The following is a 19,776-nucleotide window of genomic DNA, read 5'->3' as shown; positions in this document are numbered from 1 at the left end:
CACATTTGTTGTTATTCAAAAGGCATATGCAACGCATACACAAACATACTTAGACTTAAATAAACTAATGCAGAAGCCATCAAAAGTCCAAGCAGAGGCTCGTGCTTTTTGATGCACAATCGTCTCTTTGGAAAGGGTTAGTAAAGAAATTATTTCATATTTAGTATAGTTATTTACATTCTAGTCTTTAAAATACGCCCTTCCTCCTTTTGTGTTTTTAACAAGTTTCCAGTGTCTCCTAAATGGATTACCACGCTGAAAATAGTGAGTAAGATATGTAATTGTGCTACTATGTGTGTCGATATAAATATGAACAGAATTCCATAGTTATCGAGGGAAAACATCAACATCCTTGGTAAAGATTTATGTATGTAGCAATAGCCATTTTTCTTGGCGCTGATGGTAGTCCGTCCTTTACTAATCTTGATTGTCTTGAATCTTCCTGACAATGAGAAGGTGCTACTGTGAAAGGTTGTCATCTGGCATGTCAGCAAATTGAGTGATTTGACAAAACAATCCCAACTGAAGGTCCGCTCACTAGATACGTTTTTTGCAGCTTTCAACACAGTCTTCGTCACTGGATGGAGTTTGCTTCGGGAAAAACAGATTTTGAAAACATTTTTTCAGTCAATAATTAACTTGATTGCTTAATATCACTAACGAGATGTTACTGACACTAAACTGACGTGCAACAGACCCGGAGCCCTGACGACTGAGCAAACTCCATCCACTGATGAAGGCTGCGTGAAAAAGTTGAAGCGTTGCTAACCCATAAAGTCAAGAATAAACTTTGATACATTTATGAATTTATTAATAAATTCCAGTAAAACATATATAGACACGGAAATATAGACAGGCGTCAGCCTCCAAAATCTATTTCCATTGTGCCCTTCCATACAAGACTAGGATACCCTCAAACATTGACAATGTGTCATAAGTCACAGACTACTATATTATTATTATTATTATTATTATTATTATTATTATATAAAATGTTATAAGACTTGGCAAAGACTGGGGATCTTGCAGGGTCACTAATTGCAAGACTACAACTAGATTCCTTTTGAGATTATATCCCATCCTGCTCCATGTGAAAATGTACATTTAGAAAAAGTGTTCTGGCCTTGGACCGGAAAAAAACACCTAAAAAAGGGACAGCACCGCAGAATGTGGGGCAATTTCTCCTCCTCTTCCCCATTCCAGGGGAACCAAGACTGGTTCACGTTCTTGAGCCTCCCGAGTCCTTTCCTCGTCGACCCAGTTTGCTGCTTCCTGCTTGGAGCTGGAGCACCTATTGGCCGCTGAAGGCGTTTACATAGTTGGCATTTACGTGAGCAAAGTAGTTTTCCATGGTTGGTGTCGGTGTACTTTTTCTCTATGAGCTAGAGAGTTGGTAAGGGTTTGGAAACAAAGGCTTAATTTATCCATTTCTGACCAGTTGTAGGAAAAAGACGTGTGTTCAGTTGACTCATATCTGTGACGTTAACAGTGTGAGCTGAGCGTTTCTAGCAGCCACTCCCTTTTTAAGCAACATCTGGGTGGTTTATACGGTTCTGCAAAGAGGAAGCGAGCTAGTCATCATGACCTTCAGCTGGATAACAGACAAACTGTGTGTATCCACTTAATGGTCCCACCTCATTTGAAACTCAGTCAAACCTCTTCGCTGGTCAGAAATCAGTCATTGCTGTTTGCTGTCTTTGTCTTGCCTGTCGCCGCCCGCGGCCATTAAAATACCCGGCCATTTTGGTTGCTGAACAACACTGTTACATAATCCCCCTTTACACAATATGTTTGAAATCAGCCTTCCTCTCAAGTCTTTCGTTGTTTTGTTTTCTTCTTTTATCAGCATCTAACATTTCAACGGTTATGCCCGCTCATGTTCGAGCATCCATTTTTGTAATGAACTAGCTCATTTAGTCTCAGGAGTACAGTCACCCTGCTGAAATAGTGGTGAATTAGAGCAGGTTTGATAGAACCAGAGAGCATGTAGGTCAGTATAAATAGCTGTGAAGGAGGAGGAAGGATGATGTGGGATTCTGTCTTTTGGCCTCTTTAGATGCATGACTAGAGGCACCTACAGTACACTGGTAGGAACAACATGTGTGGCCACTCGGATGATCCCAGATTCCACTCACTCACAGACACTGACATAATGGTGTGTTTTGATAACTGCACGAAGGTACTGTTTTGTTGTTTGTTTTTAAGAATTGTACTATAAACGACATACTAATAGTCTAAGGAATACGGTGTTCGTCTCAGCATTTGTTTCAAGTTGTCTAGTAAACCATGGTGGTGGAGTTTGACGCTTCCAGGCAACTCTTGTAGCGCCCGGTAAGTGATCAACCTCGGAGGAGAGTGCTGACTCAACGCTTTGATCTGTTGTAGACATTCTCAAATAATATTTAACTGCTCACACTTACTGTTGAAGATCAATTTGTACCTGCTTTAATAACAGCATTGGTCCTCAGCTTTTGCAGATACTGAAAAAGCCTTTTATTTTTAATTTTTAAGTTGTCTGTGGTTTAATGATGCGTTTTGTCAAAAATGAACCCTCGTATTTTTAGGCATGTGCATGCTCCCACCAAGTAAAAAAGGCCCACCGTAATGTCTAAATGATGTCATCTTTCACACCTCTTAGTATGAAGAGGGTTTCGCTGTGCCGCTCCACTCAGACTTGTACTGAAACCAGCAGCACAGGGAGATTACAAAATGGCAAGAACACAACTTTGCACATGATTTATAGGCTGCAGGAAAGTCTGAATGCTCTCTTTCCCCTTTTTACTGGCTATATATTTACTTTAGCACCAGTCATGCTGCACTTGAAGATTTCTGTTTCTGGCATGCAGTCATGCAAAAATTACCATGACTGATTTCCTGTTATCTGCTTGGCAAACACGCTTAAGTTTAATAGACTGTATAATGTATTGTCGATCTCAAAACATGATGTATGTGTTGGTATTAGTGGTGTCTGTTTTGGTTACTATTGCTTTTGACAGCCTAACACCCTTTAACCGGTAACGAATGGGTTTATTTTTAAGGAAACAAAAGAAACCGTTCCTTTTACCCCGACGTTCCATAGACTCAATTAGAGTGGGGCAGCATTTAGAAGCCCTATATCCGTCCATATTGGTTTGTTTTGTTTTTTTGTTTCATGGTGTAAATGGCTTTTCATTAATTGTAAGCCGTGTCGCAGTTTAAACAGAGGATCACAGAAGAGGTGACGGCAGAATGTGAGAAACTAAATGAGTAATGGACTTGGAAATCACTTTTTTCTTCTTTTTTTATCCGCTTGCTGTTGATGGGTGGGGTTTACTGCAGCCGGACAATTCAGAGTGTCAAGTAAGTTTTCATTCACACAGGAAAGTCTCTCGGTACGATATGATTGTCTGCATGTCCCAGCCCTTATTGTGCTGTGTTGTATTGTATGTGGTACTGTAGCACCCACCCATCTGACACCTACACTTAAAACTGCTGGTAACATGTTTGCCAATTATTCCCACCCCAAACTCTTGCCTCTCATTCAAAAGAAGTCAAAAGAAGGTCCTGTACAAGCTGGTGAAAAAAAGACTAAAAGGTCTTGACCCCTGAGAGCAAAGAGATTTTCAAGAGCTGCATTTACGCCGCTGGAGGCCCAAGAGACTGACGTCATGTCACTCCTTTGACGCTGTAGCTTTGACAACCACGAGGGTCGTGGGAGGACAACATGTGTTTAAGAGGGAGAGACGGCGCACGCTTCAGTGGAGATGCGTCAGCACAGGTACAGGCCTTGTGTGTCTGAAACGGCACAAAATGTTAAGAATCCCAAGGACAATGGGCAATCATTGACTTAGAGGAAATGCCATGTAAGGTCAGTAAAGTGGGTGGGGGCAATCAGTAAGGGCTATTTCTGGAAAACCTCCCTCATCGCTCAGATGAATCCTGATTAGTTATCAGTCTCCACCCTCACGGACTTTGTATCACGCTCCTGTAAAGTCTGTGAGGGTTTGAAATCATCGAGTGTTTGAGGACATTTAGAGCTTTTTATGAACCCTTTCCGTAAGTCAGCGTTGGCTGCAGACTCTGCCCAAGGGAATTACCCACAATTCATTGCAATCTGACAGTAACCAGTGGAAGCATGGAGACGTAAAAAAAAAAATTACCCAAAGAGGATGGAACCTGTGTGTTTTAGAAACATTAGGAAAAAAACGCATGAAACCAGAAGATATTATTTATTTATTTATTCATCAAACATTTCATTTTGTCATTGAAGCTGTTTTGACAAAAACAAGTAAATAGATTATTTAAAATGACCTCATCTCGCATGAGGTCATTTCACCATTTTCAAGCCCTCAGTGTCTCTCATTCAACCGCTTACCAGGTGATGTCAATAAGTCCCTGAGGGTTCAGGGTTTAGGGCCTACACTGCGATGAGGCCCATGTCGGTGTGCTTTTTTATTTCTTGGTACCCATTCACAGAATTGAGCAGGAGGTGCTTAGCGCACTCACAGCTCGCTGCAGGGTTAAAACGCATCTCCTCTGATGCAGCAACAAGCCTGCTGTTCAGACATGTTAGGCCTCTGTCGACCCTCCACCGCTGGAACATTTTAAGAGCCGATTCAAGCAGATGGGCGTTATGTAAGTCTGCACACCTCAGAGCTCGTAACTCCAATCCTGCATCTTTAACTTCAAGAGCGTACACACTTCATTTATGGAGAGGAAGCATTGCTGCGCTGACCTCGATACGTTGCACAATATTGCATTGTGAAGCGACACAGGATGTGGACGGGGCAACCATGACGGTGCAAGCCGCTCTGTGATAAGTCGTATGCTATGAACATCATTTCAACATATTGCCATTTCTGTGTGGCGACTTCCTACAGTAGCAGTAACGCACATAGTTGGACCATGTACAGCACCACAATGTACAGCATGGCCAGTCAAACACAATATGACATCACTCAAATGCAATGTCAAAGTAAGAATGTTTTTACCTATAATATTATAGTTGAATCTATTTAACAAGGAAAAACATATCGAGAGAATGCAGGTCTCTTTGTCGCTCCTCCCCATTGGGAATATGGTATCTTCCATTTACTTCCTATACGGTCTATGGGGACCAACCTCGCTAGACCCAGAACAGTAACATAATAATAATAAATTAGGCTGTTCAAATGCTGTAGCTTCACTCTTTAAACCAAAACAAAAAGAACATTCAACTTGACAAATGCTGTGGACCTTTCTGGGAGAGCCAGAGTTATTTTCTCCAATTGAATAGAAGCATTATCGACCTCGCCCAGAGGCAAACGGCCTGTAACCGCGTAGTGTCGGCCACAAAGCTAGAGGAAGGAAGCGCTTACACACACGGCCTGTGTGGCGCACACTCCTAGCGGCGTACGCGCTCTCAGAGAGGTCCTTTTAAGGAGAAGCCCTGCTCTTGCCCCGAGTGCTGAGCGGAGCAGAGGGAATGCCTTCGAATACAGAAATCTAAATCCATACGCACATTTACACGTCGCTGTGACTGCATGTCCGCGTGGGTCTTTATATTCCCACGAGGCCGCGTACTTCTAAATACATCAGGACACTTGATATTCTGTGTGATACACCGTTACAACACTTCTCATCCAGTCTACTGCCACATACTGCAGTGTAAAATCTTTTAGAATCTATTTTCTGATTTTGTTTCCACTGATTCGTCACGGTTTATAAGCACTACTCCTGTATTTAACTATAAAACCCTACAACTTTGGTTTCAGGGTTAATTTACTTTAAACATATGGCGCGTTCCCTTCCCGACCATTAACCACAAAACTCCACGTCAATTAAGAACTCTGAGGAACTGGACCTGTTCAGCATCTGTAGATCTGTGTGACACTTTAGTCCAGCTAAATTGGCAACTGTCTCACATCTCTTTTTCTTCCCCCCATTTTCTCTCTCTCTGTTTCTATTTCTTTCTGCCGCTCAGGCCGAGGCAAGGCTGGCAGCCAAGAGGGCAGCCAGGGCCGAGGCCAGAGAGATCCGCATGAAGGAGCTGGAGCGACAGCAGAAAGAGGTACGAGTCCAGACACACTCTCACATCCAAGTTGTACCCATGTATCCCATGTATCACTTATGTTCTGCCTAAACCCAAACAGCTCAACATCAGGGGTGGGAGATCAGCGTACTTTCACGTTCATGTTGGTCCCACTAGGTGCTGCTGTCTGCCACACAGCTTGATAATCCATGACCCGCGAATAACAAAGGGATTCAGTCTTGTTGGGACTTTGTTCTTGGCAGTTCAGACCTAAAGCATTTCCTGTCCACGGTGCTTCACGCTCTTAAGCCGGGGCTCTTAAGTCCCGGGGGGTTAGAGGTCAGAGGTCAGAGGTGTAAACAGACTGCTGTGACTGCAGTACTGAGGAGAACCGCCAAGGATTCACTTGTTGTTGTTCATAGAAAGTGCAGAAAATAAGCTTGAAAATGGAAAGAAACTCATTTTATTGATTATTGGTTATGTATTGATTCAGGAGGAATTGATAAAACACTCACCTCCTTATCAATCCCGTCTGTACTTTAATGTCATAACCTCCATCAAAATATGTATTACACTGCAGAAAGGGAATTTGCAAAACGCCAAATGAATCCATTAGAGGCCGACTGGATATGGAATCATTCTCAAAATGATGCAAAACATCTGGAATATAGGTGATGAGATGTCACTGGAGCAGCTCATCTCGTCCCAAACTCTGTCCTGATTAAAGTAGATTTGTGTCAAAGCAATGTTTCCAACTATGCAGCAACACAATTAATATACTTCTGTCTCAGTCATGAGGCGCCATTGGGTTAGGAAACATTACACGAGTGAAACAGAGGTTTAGTGGCAGTAAATGTGGATACTTACCAAAGCAATGAGATGAAATCCTCAAAGAGGCTCACTAAGCTCTCTCTCGCTATCTCTTTCTCTCTTTTAGGATTTATCTCAGGTCATTTAAAAAATAAACTTCCATGGCTTTTTATGGAAACAACTAGTCAAGTCACACATTTGATTGGATTTGTTGTTGTGGAGATGAAAACCCAAAAGCACACTGTCGCACCTTTATGTTGTTGGAACCGATACCTGGAGGCCTCGGAGTCGGGGATTCCCTCCAGGAATGACTAGGCCTTAGTCAGAAAGGCCTGCTGTGACACAAGAGGTATTAAGTGTAAAGGTGGATGCTTCCTTCACCAGTATGTATTGCAAAGCTTACACATCATAGTTAAGTACAGAGAGCAAAGACACCCTAGAACTCTGGTTCTGAGAGCAGCACCTCCGGTGTTGGCACCAGCGCTCCATTCTGTGCAGAAACGTGTGTTTGTGTGTTTGGACTGCAGGTCAGTGGTGTGTTACTTGAGTTTCTCGTTCTCTGGTTGAGCTCCTCTGATCTGCAGCGTGGGGAGTGGAGCTTTTCCTAGCTCACTGTTCTTAGCCCGGGGTAATCCCATACTCACAAACAAACGCCTCTCCTGTCAAGATGGAGCCCTTGAAGGTAGCTTACAGGCGTCTGGAGATGATTTGGAGGTCAAGACCTTTATTCACATGTAACCCCAGTGGCCTTTGACATAAAAGTCCTCGTCTCAAGTCGGCTCTTCTTTGTAGCCCACACACACACACACACACACACACACACACACACACACACACACACACACACAGCGGTCATACGCATTGTTAAGCTGAGTGTGTGTCTGTGAGTCCCTTTAAACCCCTTAGCCGAGTTCCAAAGTAGCTTAGCGGGGTGTCTGTTGCTCAGTCCAGCCTGGTGGAGGGGTTGTTGTTGCCGTGTTGCCGACATGAGCAATGGGCCATCGCTCTCGCAACCACCTTCGGGACTGTTGGACGTTTTCTCGCACGCCGAAGACCGGACTTAACAGTGGATTATTGGCCGCGTAGCAGAAGACGATTGCCGTCGCGGTTGCCTCCGTTGGTCTGAGCTCAAATCTCTGCCCTTCGTCCGTTGTAATCCTGCCTTCAAGACCGGCCGTGGTCTTACCTGCTGACGGCCGCAGGATGCAACCCTTCCTGGCACCCTGAGGGCAGCAGGACGGCCGGGCGTCGGCTGGCAGGGAGGGGGCTGAGGGCCGCCCTCACCGGGCGCCCGAGAACCCCTCCGATCCGGGGAAGCTCGGTGAGTTGAGCGCAATGGGTGAAAACACGCAACCGATTGCGTAGTTCACTTGCTAATTGGGTGTCCAGACTCGTAATTGCAGATAAGTAACCAGACGGTAACCCATCCAGTCAGTCGCCGATCTGGTGTGCACTATGCATTGATCTTTATTTTCATTTACCACGTTCATTTAACACTTTACCACTGTGCTACATCTTAAATGTCACATTTTACAGTTGGCTGTAAAGGTGGAATACAACATATTTTTTCATATTTTTGTACTAAGGGCATCTTTTGTAGGCGGATGTTAGATAGTCGGAGCTCATGGAGCACAGGAAGTTGCTACGCATTAGTCTGTGTTCACTGTTAAGGTACATGATGTGTTTCTTTTGGTCAATAATTGGAACAATCGGTATATTCTGTGCAGAAATAATGGGATGTGACACAGCAATGTATCTCTATTCATGGTGAGATGTTTGAGTAAGTCTGACCTCTGAGACTCAATGTCACCTGCTCGAAAGCGAGGAAGACTTTGTCTTCATGACTGGACGTGGTGAAGCACGTTCTTGGAGTCCTCTGCGTTGCAGAGGTCGTTTGCGCCGGACCGCTAGCTGTCCTCCTGACCGAAGCTATAAACTGAGACGGCGGGAGGTCGTACTCCCATTGATCGCCGAGGAGTGCTGCTGTTGCTGAAGTGATGCCGTGCACATAGAGGTCAGCTGGGAGTTGACTTCTGAGAGCCAGAAATACAAAGCAGCCAATCCACGTATTGTGCAAGCATACAAGGTAGTACATCTGGATTAAAGCACTGAACCGGTGAGGTGCAGCAGTGAGGGGTTCAAGTGTGTGTTGGATTCACTCTGTGGTATTTGGACAAGTGCAAATAAGCAGTGCTCTTTTTGTATTTATTTGTATTTAGCGATGTTTGTCATTGACGAAAGGAGCCGTGGCATGTTATTACAACAGCTCAGACTCTTATTTATTTAAGTTTAACTTGTGACTGGTGACTCACTGGCCTTCCTGCCTTGATTCCTCTGACTTATCTGTAGTCTGAAAGGTCGGCGGAGACGAGAGGACAAAGTGTCGCTGAGGAGGAAAACTATACGTATGGTGTGTTTGAAATAACACACGAGACAAATCAGCCCGATCTCGCACAAATGTGTCCTCACAGCGTGTTATGAGGTGGTGGCATTGATGACGAATTTGGCCGCAGAGGAAGTCGTTAAATGTGTGGAAGCGCACAGGGTTAATAATTGACAGGTTTTTTGGGACGACAGATGTTCACGTGACGCATTTGTGGTCAGATACAATGAACCTTATCATAGTTGGGCATTACTCTAGAGAGGAGTGCCCTCTAATAGTGAATTCGGAGGATGAAAAGTGTCCCATGGAGATGAGCGAACACTTGAAATTGTTGTTATAAACAACTGAAAGTCCTCCCCCTCCACCAGACCCCAACATGGGGTGGTTGAAGAAGGAGACATTTGGGGAGCGTCACCAACATTAAGCCAGGTTTCTGATATCACAAATGGGTTAATTGGGTTAGTGGTGATATCTTCTAATGTTACGGTGCGGCCAAAAGTACGAGTATGATTTTAAAATAGTTAGGTTATGTGTTTTTCTTTATGAAAACCATTTGAAACGGAAGCATGGCACAATAAAATCTGAGGGCGCACGAGACCTGCTGTTCCATAAAACAGGTATATAAAAAAGTGGTGTTGAGCCCAGCCATGATGTTTGTCCAAACTAAGTGGTTTTGTTGCCTAAACCTAACTCTAAATAGTTTCCGTGGGGGCGGGACATCATTCTACACATTATGTGCCACCACCTCGTAAAGAGGTTGAGGTCGTTTTGAAGATTTCCGCGAGGTCACGTTGAGGCAAATAGAATTGCACATTTGATGTAATGTTTCAGCAATAAAGAAAAAAATAATAATTTTAGATTGTAGTATTTCACATAAGTGTTCTCTTGCGCCCAACAAAGAACTAGTCCGTCACCTAAAACCCAAACTTTGTATTTTGTTAATGTAAAAATAACAAAATACAATGTGTCCAAGGATAGGTTCACCATTGTTCTAGTCCGTCTTAAAACAACAGTGAATCTCTATGAACATTAGAAGTAGTTTGCCTGCTGGGATTCTTCCTTGTGCCTGGAGGACTGTGGCTTTTGTAGTAAGCACATTAGGAGGGCATCTTTTAATGACCACGATGGTGTTTTGTTATGGGCACATGTTTTGAGATCTGATGATTTGTGAACCTACCTAGTCAGCTTTAGCGGGGCACGTAGCCCAATTTAAATGTGTTTATTTATTCTTTACACTTCTTTGCACCAAGCTAGGTGTTTCTCCCCGTCACAGGTTGTTATGCTAAGCTAACTGGCTGCAGATTAATGTTGTAGATTAAAGCTGTAGATTAATTCTGCACAGATGTAAGAGTGGTATCAATCTTCTCCTCAAACTAAGAAAGAGACCAATCGATTTCCTAAAATGACAAACTACTCATTTAAAGTGGCAAGCTACGAAGAATATTGGAGTTCTGGTTGTTAATATTTACTTTATTTGAATGTTGATCCTCATTTCTTGTGTCACACTATAGCTCAAGGCCATGCAGACACAACTTGATGCTTCAATGTTAAATACAGTGAGGAGTATAATGCTTCTTTCAGGGTTTATATAAAGATTGAGTGATATTCATAAGCATGTCTATCCTTACGAGGCAGCATATGCTTCTTTGGTCATGTGACACCTTCCGAATCCTCCTCAAGAAATACAATGGCAAAGGTGTTTGTGTTCATTTCTGGACTAAAGTCTTTGGTACAGGATGTGTGAGACGCCAGTTGTTTGTCACAATACTTATATCTGTAGTCATGGGAACATAATGTGGTGCTGTTCCAGCCTTCTGCCACTGGTAACAACCCAAAAGAACCATGGGGGAAATGCTCGGTCTGGTAGGTCCTCAGCTCCGTCCCCCTCACCTTCCTGAGCGCCTCACACCTGTGCGTCCTCTCTGCAGTCTGTTCCTTTATTTTCTTCGGTTTTAATTTCTGTCTTCTAATCTCATTTGTGATGCTGATTTCTTTTCTCTTGTTATTTTTGTTTTTTTTGGTGCCCGCTTTCATGTGTTGCTATCCTCCAATCTTTCTCCTCCACCCCTCGTCGACGTAGATCTTTCAGGTGCAGAAGGTAGGCCTCCTCCTGCTGCTTTCCACCTCAGACATCATTTGATTTTAAGCATGGCTAAAGGATTACCTTGAGCTTCAAATTGTTCCCAAGAAAATATTGGAAGTCTGTTACCTGTGCTCTGTTTCCTGTTCTTTTTTCCTTTTCTTTTCTTGTCCTCATTTCCTCGTCTCTTCTTAGAAATATTATGGCTTGGACACCAAATTAGACGACCGAGCGGACAGCAAATGGGGCGACATTGAGCAGTGGATGGTACAGTTTGTGCTGCGATGACGACACTAACACTAAATGCTGCGCATGTGTTTCTGTCTGGAGAGCCTTTCCCAGTCTGCTCTTGAACTCCAGATAATTCCTGTTGAGCCTTTTTAGAAAATAACAGATTATAAAGAATCAAAGCTTGGCCATTAATGATAATCCACTTATTCAAAGGAGCAGGGTGCCCATTTGGCTTTGAATCAGCCGCACCATCTGCTCCGCTGGTGTGAGACGGCATGGGATTTACCCTTTAGCCCTTTAGTGTGACTGGTCCCAGACCATTAGAGCATCCAACCCAGCATGGAGGGTACTCCGTGTGTGTGTGTGTGTGTGTGTGTGTGTGTGTGTGGTAATTTGACTAATTGCAGTGTTTCTTTTTTGTTGTTGTTTACTAAAGTGATCCAGTTTGAGGTGACAGTGTTTGTGCATGGGTGTCTCAGTGGTTTGTCGGCTGGATTACTGGCTCTGTGTGATGGTTTATTTATTTTAAGGAACGTGCATGTCTGGAAAAAGTGATCTGGATTTGTTTCATGCAGGAATTGTACAAATGCGTTCAAATGAGCTAAAAAGCAGGTGATGTAACCGGCACGTGTTCATTCAGGCAAATATCATGCCATCGGATGAAAGCACAACTGTGTTGCCCACAATAATTGTATCACAAAGTCTTATTGGACGTAATTAAATCATGTCATTTATTCTGGGATCAGTGGGAGCATTTTGTACCTCTACCTCTCCCTCATCCATCCGTCTCGTTGATCTTTGACTTCTCTCTCTCCTCTGCACCTTCACCTCCTCTTCTCCATCTCCACCCCCTCCCCTCCTCATCCAGGAGGACAGTGAGAGATACTCACGTTCTTCACGGATACAAACGGTTTGTAGCCCTCCCTCTGTTTCCATCGCCTCGTTCCTTTCCTCTGTAACCGCCACCACCTGGAAAATGTTGAATGAAATACATGAAACCGAGTAGCTAATGTTGGCCTCAGGTTAATAGATTCATAATAATCATTTCTAAATGGAAAAATTATGTGGTGATAATAATATTTAGTATTACAAAAGTATTTTTGTTAAAAAGAGAAACTATGAGAGGACGCTATCTATGGGATCACTATTCTGGATTTTCTATGTACAGGTACATTTCTCTATATAGTTGGTAAATCCACTAGTATTTAGTACTCAAGGTGTCCACGAAGTGTTTGCTTTTCATATTGTTCCCAATGAGGAGAGAGGGTATGCTGCTGCCAAGGGGAAAAAGCACCTCGCATGCTCTCTTCTCAACAGAGAGAAAGGTGGCTAGCCTTAGCTGCTAGCCTTAGCGTCTGCTGCTAGCCTTAGCTATCTACACCAACTACTCACCAGTACACTGGTGTACTCACAGCTACAGTACATTTTGAGATGTGACTCTTCATTTTTTTTCTTTGGTTTTCCACAAGAGAATTGCTGTTTTTAATAAAAAAATGTTCACATCTTAATTCAAACAAAGGTCCCCTTTTTAATTGAACCGTGTGTGTGTTGCAGTGGAGGGGGGATACGTCCAGTCATAATCTGCTGTTTACCGTTCTCCCACACTGGCTATTTTCCAAACCCCTAACCCTCCATCTCTCACTCTCTCACGCAGCTCTCGGACGACGATGAGCGGATGTCAGTGGGAAGCCGGGGCAGCGTCAGGGTCAGTATCACTCAAACAACACACGCATTCAAAAATACAGACTTTCTTGAAAGCTTCTTTTTATTCCTTTTTTTTCTATCATTATCAAACACCTTTTTTGCTTTTTCAATAACCAAGATCGACCCTGTGTCTGTCTTTGGTAACTTCACAAGGTGCTGTTATTTGGGTGGTACTTGTTGATGATGATGATGATGATGATGATGTGTCTTCTGCACAGTCTGATCTAGACGCGGTTGGGGCGTATGGTGTCGGGGTAAGGGTTGAAGACTTGTTGTGTGAGTCACTGTTTGACTAACCGTTTGATTTGAAGAGCTCAAAGCATGGAGTAAATCAGCCTCATCCTTGTGAGGACACGGCCCTCTTCAGAATAAAGCGCATGTTTGTGAGCTCACTTTATGGAGTAAAGGAATTTGAGTTTTACATTCTGTCCATTGCAAGATGAAAATCCAATGTGTCAACATGCAGGGATCCATGCATGAATGTGTACTTCCTGGGTACGTTCCACGTAGTCCCATCCAGTGATTGTGCGTCCAATGTGCTTCTGTTTGCTGTTGTGCAGGGACACGACTACTGAGGAGTCAGTTGGACTTGATTTTGACAAAAGGAGCACAGTGCGCACTATTTAGGGCTCTGTTACGTCTCAAAATGAGTGCCATTTCTCCTGCGCTATGTAATGTGGAAAAAACTCTTCGTATCAATCATTCCCATGGGCGTTTGAGATCCGGGGTATTTGGCTCCGTGAATTTAGCAGCTGAATATGTTCGTTTTGTCAAATAACCTCAAAGAGGATAGTTTGGATTTGGGTGAGAAGGTACTTTGGAGAAACAGACGAGAATAGCAGCACAAAGCAATGTACTGCTGTGGACGAGGGCAACAGCAAAACATATTCCAGACACCCAAAAACATCTATATCAGTTTATTACGGATACTTTATATTTAGAATATGTTCACCACTTCATCTTGCTGTCTGCCGTCGGACAGCCTCTTCCGAACTGAAGTCATTCCATCCACCTTCTGTACTCTCTTCAAAGCCACAAACGTCATTCAACCTCGCAAAACAGGACTTTCTGGCCTCCAGCTGCCTCGATCAGTTAGTTTGTTATTTTGTGACTTATAACACAAACAAACCAACGGACAGCAGAAGAGCAGCAATGGCTTACTTTTCCTGTCAAAGGGGTCCGTGGCTTTATGGAGTCAGATAGCGGCTTCAGCTCTCCATCGAAAGAGCTGTGCAAAAAACTAACTACACCTCTGCAGTGTTAAGAGGCCATTGTGTGTGCATGTGTTGTGTGTCGCTTGGATTTCTTCCTATTAACAATGTGGTTGCTGCGTATGTAGATTCTGGGAGGCGAGAAAAGAAGCGTGCCCGTTCACCCTCACCGCTCTCCCTCTCTTTCTCTCGCCCTAAGGACTCGTCCTCGCTTAGGAAGTCAAAGAAAAAGAAGAAACATAAGCACAAAGACAAAGATGTATGTAAACGCAAAAGTGGCCCACACGGACCCGGGCGCCAGTGTTTCTCACTCGTGTTCTTTGTTCGCAGAGGAACGGCCATGACGATGATTACAGTGTCGCATCCAGCCGGGTCAGTAGCCGTGTGTTGAACCGCCGTTTGCATTCGGTCTGTTGTAAAATGTGTAGACGAGCGACAGGTCATCTAATCAGCCTCCTCTTTGTCACGCGGTCAGAGCTCAAGACTCAGTGACGAAAGCCGAGCGTCTCGCTCCTCCAGGCTGGACCTAACGGTGCGTCTCCCTCGTCCGCATTGCTGGATGAAGTGATATTATATTGCTTCATTTTTGGTGCGACGAACCGGACACAACTGCATTTTGTGTGTGTGTGTGTGTGTGTGTGTGTGTGTGTGGGCCAACTGTTCTGTTGACGCCACGGTGCAGAGTATCATTTTATAACCACAATGTTTCGAGTCAAACTGCAGTGGGTGGAGCTAAAAAGAACGGTATGACCTTTAGCTGCCAGGGCGGTACCGACTAGTTCAAGCTTCATTCGTAACATTGACATTCAAATTCTAAATCGTCATGTGATTGCCGTGCGCTTCTTCTTTAAAATAGTTTTGCATGTCTCATGTTTAAACCACAGAGCTCTGGGTAATTCATCAAATTTTACATTGTAGCCAAACGGTGTAATTACACCTTCCGGGTCCGTCATGTGACGCCATTAGACCCAAGGATACTTTCCCCTCCATAGATTTGCATGAGAAAAGATGCATCTGTAAATTGCCGGCTAATAGCTCTGAGATAAATCAACTTCCCAGTTGAATACTTGAAGAGCCCTTGTTTAAATCATTCAGTCATAAAAAGTTGTAAAAATGCACTTGTAGTTAAATCCAGAGTAACTTTCCTTCCAGTCTGGACCGAGAGCTGGGAGGCGGGGTTACAATAACAATACAGGGTGCTTGCTCTCATGAACGTCATCAATATAACCACAGACATACAAAGCCTCATTTGAAAACCTTGATGTGAGCTTTGAATGTGAAAGAGAATGACAGTCGGTACAGCCCTAATAGATACCGTGTGTGTGTGTGTGTGTGTGTGTGTGTGTGTCCTCCACTGGTTTGTGTGCTAGACTTTCACAGAACTGGCAACATTGGAAGGAAGAGCTGCCTACCAAAACAAACGGCTTTCATTGTTGTCGTCGTCCTTGTAGAATGATGTAACATTTATTCCAAAGGCTCTGGATAATCTGGACTAATCTCACATGGTTTGATAACCTGGTTCTTTGGTTTAACCTCATTATTTCTGCTTCTGACGTATCTATTTAACAACACTGCTATGAAGTTGTTGTTTTTTTAACCCAGCTTTGATAACATGAGTTTCCAAACCACTGGCAGCATGTGGCGTGTGTATAAATTGAATCCGAGCTGCAGTTTGATATTGTCACCTGTGCTCCCGACCCTCAGAGCTCCAGACTGAGCGATGACAGCCGGGCGTCTCGTGCCTCCAGATTAGACCTGCAGCCGGTGGGTGGCATCGCACCGCAGACTGTTTTTTTTAAATGCACAAAATGTGTTTGTGCACACTTTTCTTATTGTCTTACGTTGTAAGATCAACTGCTTACTACGGAAGCCAAAACAGACATGATTCAAGATAGCATCATTGCGTCGTGATCGCAAGAAAAGAAAAGAAAGCGGTAATAAAACAAAAAACGTTAAAGCACTAAAGTTAGCTTTATTCTCCCGAGATCACTCGAAAACTTACATAATCACAACGGAAGGTTGTTTTTCTTGATACTCAAAATGTTTGGGTCCAATCATGTGACCGTCAACGTGTTCAATCAGAACAAGCTGACAGTGATGCCCCCGTGAAGTTAGTGGAAGAATACATAAGTGACTACTTTAGGTTCAAAATAAGGAGTCAACAAGGGTTAAAATTCACAATGAACAGGATATATTCAGTGGAAGTATTAAACATGTTGCCTGTGACACTTATGAATTAAAAAACTGTGGGAAATGACTTAATTCTTACATTTTATTTTGGTTACTGGGGAAAAAAACATTTAAATAAATAATTTCTGGCAATTACTGATAGATGTGTGTTGAAGACATCTCAAACTACATACAGACACTGAATCAAGCATGTTTACTATATCCATTATGAAATGTTCCTTATTAAAATAGCGACACTTCTGAATACTTTAAAAACACATTGCTCCATAATTCCTGACATATGATTGACATATTTGACTTCAGGATATCTGAGTAAATGCATTTTGAAATGTCTTCAGATCTGCTATTTCAAATGTTTGATGGTAAATATGCTTGATTTTTAATTTGCAGTCAGAGACGTCCTGAAGCCAAATAGGTCTGTCATAACGTAGATAAAAAGTTAGTTTGAATCATGTCTGTTAAGGGCTTCTGTCGCTTACAGCCAGTGACCGTTTGGATTGTTTTACTGAAGTACCATTGTATCGTTGTTTAACAGTTTCTAATCAAGCGTTTCTGTGTTTTACTCAAGAATACATGTTTTAATTTCTTTTCTACGAGACTTCCCTGTTGGTGTGGGGTTTGTTTGCTCTATTTCCCAGAGACGTCTAGTCCCAGTGGAGTCAGTACTGGGACAACTTTATAAAAATAGTTCTAGGTCTCGACAATCTTTTCATCGTCAGTCCCGCCACTTGGCGAGCATGCTGGTCGCCTGTTTGTTCTGTGTATTAGGAACAAGCTACTCTCATGACTTCTAACTTTTGGGCCAAGAGTTTGGCCTCCTTCTCTTGGCTCCTTACCCGCTCTCCTTCTTTTCTCCTCCCAGACCTCTTACGCTTCCTCTGACTTGTACAGCTTCAATGGCCTGTCCTCCTCCAGAAACCCAGGTTCAGCGTTCAATGGTTACCAGGTCTGTACACGGGCTAACTGCGAAAGACGAGACACGCACTGTAAACTCTAAAAAATGTCGCCGCTGCTCTGTAGCTGCTTGCTGACCTTTGACCCCTGGAGAGGGGCAGGAGGAATACATATTGAATCAAGTTGAACAATCCTTAATTCTCGAGTCTTCACATCCTGCTCCGAGCCCCTCCTTACCCGACTCATCCCGATGCTGCAGGTCACTGGGTCAGACCTCCCAGCAGCCCTGGTTCCATTCATTTCCACCTCACCTATTTTACCCACTAAAACCTCCACACAGTGTTAAAAAAACACCTGTAATTACTATTTCACCCCCATTAAGTCAAGCCCCTCCCTTTAAATTCACTGAGTATTGACGTCGCTGTACGTCTGTTTTGAATGGAGCCACATATCGGGCCCTGAAGGCAGCACGCGTGGTGCTTCACCACTGAGCCGAACAAAAGCATGCGGCTGCCTGAGGCGTGAGCGCTCTGCTTCCACTCGTTGGTTTGACACACCGAGAGCCAGCCTGAGTGTGAACAAGTGGTTTCAGAAGAGTGCATGCAACTACAGTGTAAACGTGAAACTGATGTGAAATAATTGAACGGATCATGTGTGACGTTTGCTTTAGTTATGTTCTTTAACTTTTTTTTGCATGGGACTTTTATGTAATTGGACTTCGATCTCTAGCTTGTGTGTGTTGGTGAAATGGCATTTAATATGTGCATGTAAGCGGACTGTGATTCTGGCGTCAGTTCTCTCCAGCATGTATCTGCTGCTCGTACTGTTGGGGTGATGGTAATACATTGTGTTTAGGGAGCACTTTAAACTCAAAGACAAAGGAGATAACCTGGAGAGAGGTGTGTGTAAGCACATGCACGCGCACGCTTGTTTGTGTTTGCCTTCCAGCCGCAGACCGAAACGTAACGGTGTGTTTTCTCTGCAGCCTTTAGACTACACTAGTTATCGCAGCTCCGGCTCCAGAGTCTCGTCCAGGGCCGGGTCGGCCCGCGCTAGTCCAGTGGTGAGCCGACACACCCCTCAACCCCCTCACAGGACGACACACACTCACAACTCATGTTGTTCATGTGTCACAAGGACACGATTGGACCCAGGGACACAGTTAGACTGTTCCTTCACGATGGAGACTCAGACTAGCATGGTTTGCAGAAATAGGACTTGTGCAAAATGTGTTTTCCCACAAGCAGGACCTGTACAGCAGGCAGGTTGATGTTTTGAACCATTCAATGAAGCTCAGAATTACCGGACAAGAAAATCCCATTCGGTCCAGTTGACCGAATGGGATTAGACAAGCCGCAGTGCACTGGCTGACCGTATGTCCCAAGCCTGTAGCAACGGAGCTGATTTGGTATTTAAGTCCATTGGTTCATCAGTCACCGGCTGTAGAACCAATGACAGTCGGCTACATTTGAATACAGAAATCTTGCAGTTTTTCTCCAGTTACTACTGTATGTGTCTGTCACCATGACTGAGAAACATGATGCCTTCATTCTTTTTAATGAATAGGGTGTAATGATGTGTGATGGGAAAGCAGAACATAAGTAACACCTTAGATTTTCCTAAAGTGTTGCTCTTCTGTCTTTTCATTTCTTCGTTGCTTTGTTCCGCCCCCTGGTGGCCGGTGCAGGAACACAGCGGCTCGGTTGCCAGCTTCTTGAGGAGCGCGGCCGGTAGCGGCACCCGGGACCTGGACGATGTCACTATTCCTGACTTTCCCGTGAGTCGCTTTGCCGCCACGAGAGGCCGCGGCCGTGATGTGAGCCGAGTTCCTGTTTGGTTGCTTTTTGCTGCCACCCGTCCTTCCTTTTTGTGCACTTCACCCTGCAAGGAGGGCTGACTGTCCGCTGTGTTTGTGTCAGAGGTTAACTCGTGGGTTGACTGTGGAAACTACCAGAAGATTGTTTTGTGCGTGTGTTTGAGGCGGGGAGTGAACGCTGAAGAGCCTTGTCGTTTTGACGTGTTTTTAACACACGATCTGTTGTTGAATGGAATACTGTGTCGTTTTGTTTTGGTGATTTTTGACACATCCCGTACTAATTTGTTTTGGCATGGCGTTGTTTATACATTTGTGCCTTTTCTCAATTCTGGTCATGTGTAGAGACCAGATTGGACCACGTGTATTCACTGCTGAGCAGGCGCAGCGAGGATTTGGGGACTTCCTTCCTTCCTTCCTTCCTCCCTCCTCGGTTGGTCTCCTCGGCCCCGTGGCCTCCACATCACCCTC

At 44.0% G+C, this 19,776-nt stretch overlaps 1 protein-coding gene across 4 annotated transcripts in view; it reads left to right on the top strand.

The window, feature by feature from the left end:
* lrrfip1a (leucine rich repeat (in FLII) interacting protein 1a) overlaps window positions 1-19,776 on the top strand; it is a gene marked incomplete at its 5' end in the record, with an annotated part of 42,011 nt that overhangs the window by 9,557 nt on the left and 12,678 nt on the right. For 2 of the 4 annotated variants that reach the window (XM_079230826.1, XM_079230824.1), the window contains 10 exons: window positions 5,942-6,028; window positions 13,148-13,198; window positions 13,416-13,451; window positions 14,608-14,667; window positions 14,739-14,780; window positions 14,884-14,940; window positions 16,113-16,172; window positions 17,461-17,544; window positions 18,478-18,555; window positions 19,180-19,269. In XM_079230826.1, coding sequence (XP_079086952.1) covers window positions 5,942-6,028; window positions 13,148-13,198; window positions 13,416-13,451; window positions 14,608-14,667; window positions 14,739-14,780; window positions 14,884-14,940; window positions 16,113-16,172; window positions 17,461-17,544; window positions 18,478-18,555; window positions 19,180-19,269 — 645 coding nt within the window. Of the gene's footprint in view, window positions 1-5,941; window positions 6,029-11,219; window positions 11,281-11,457; window positions 11,530-12,361; window positions 12,404-13,147; window positions 13,199-13,415; window positions 13,452-14,607; window positions 14,668-14,738; window positions 14,781-14,883; window positions 14,941-16,112; window positions 16,173-17,460; window positions 17,545-18,477; window positions 18,556-19,179; window positions 19,270-19,776 lie in introns of those variants that run through there. The other 2 variants (XM_079230827.1, XM_079230825.1) reach the window with 2 other exon arrangements.

Source organism: Taurulus bubalis, assembly GCF_910589615.1.
Source record: "Taurulus bubalis genome assembly, chromosome: 15".
NCBI classification, from domain to species: Eukaryota; Metazoa; Chordata; class Actinopteri; order Perciformes; family Cottidae; genus Taurulus; species Taurulus bubalis.
This window is presented reverse-complemented; position numbering and strand designations above follow the sequence as displayed.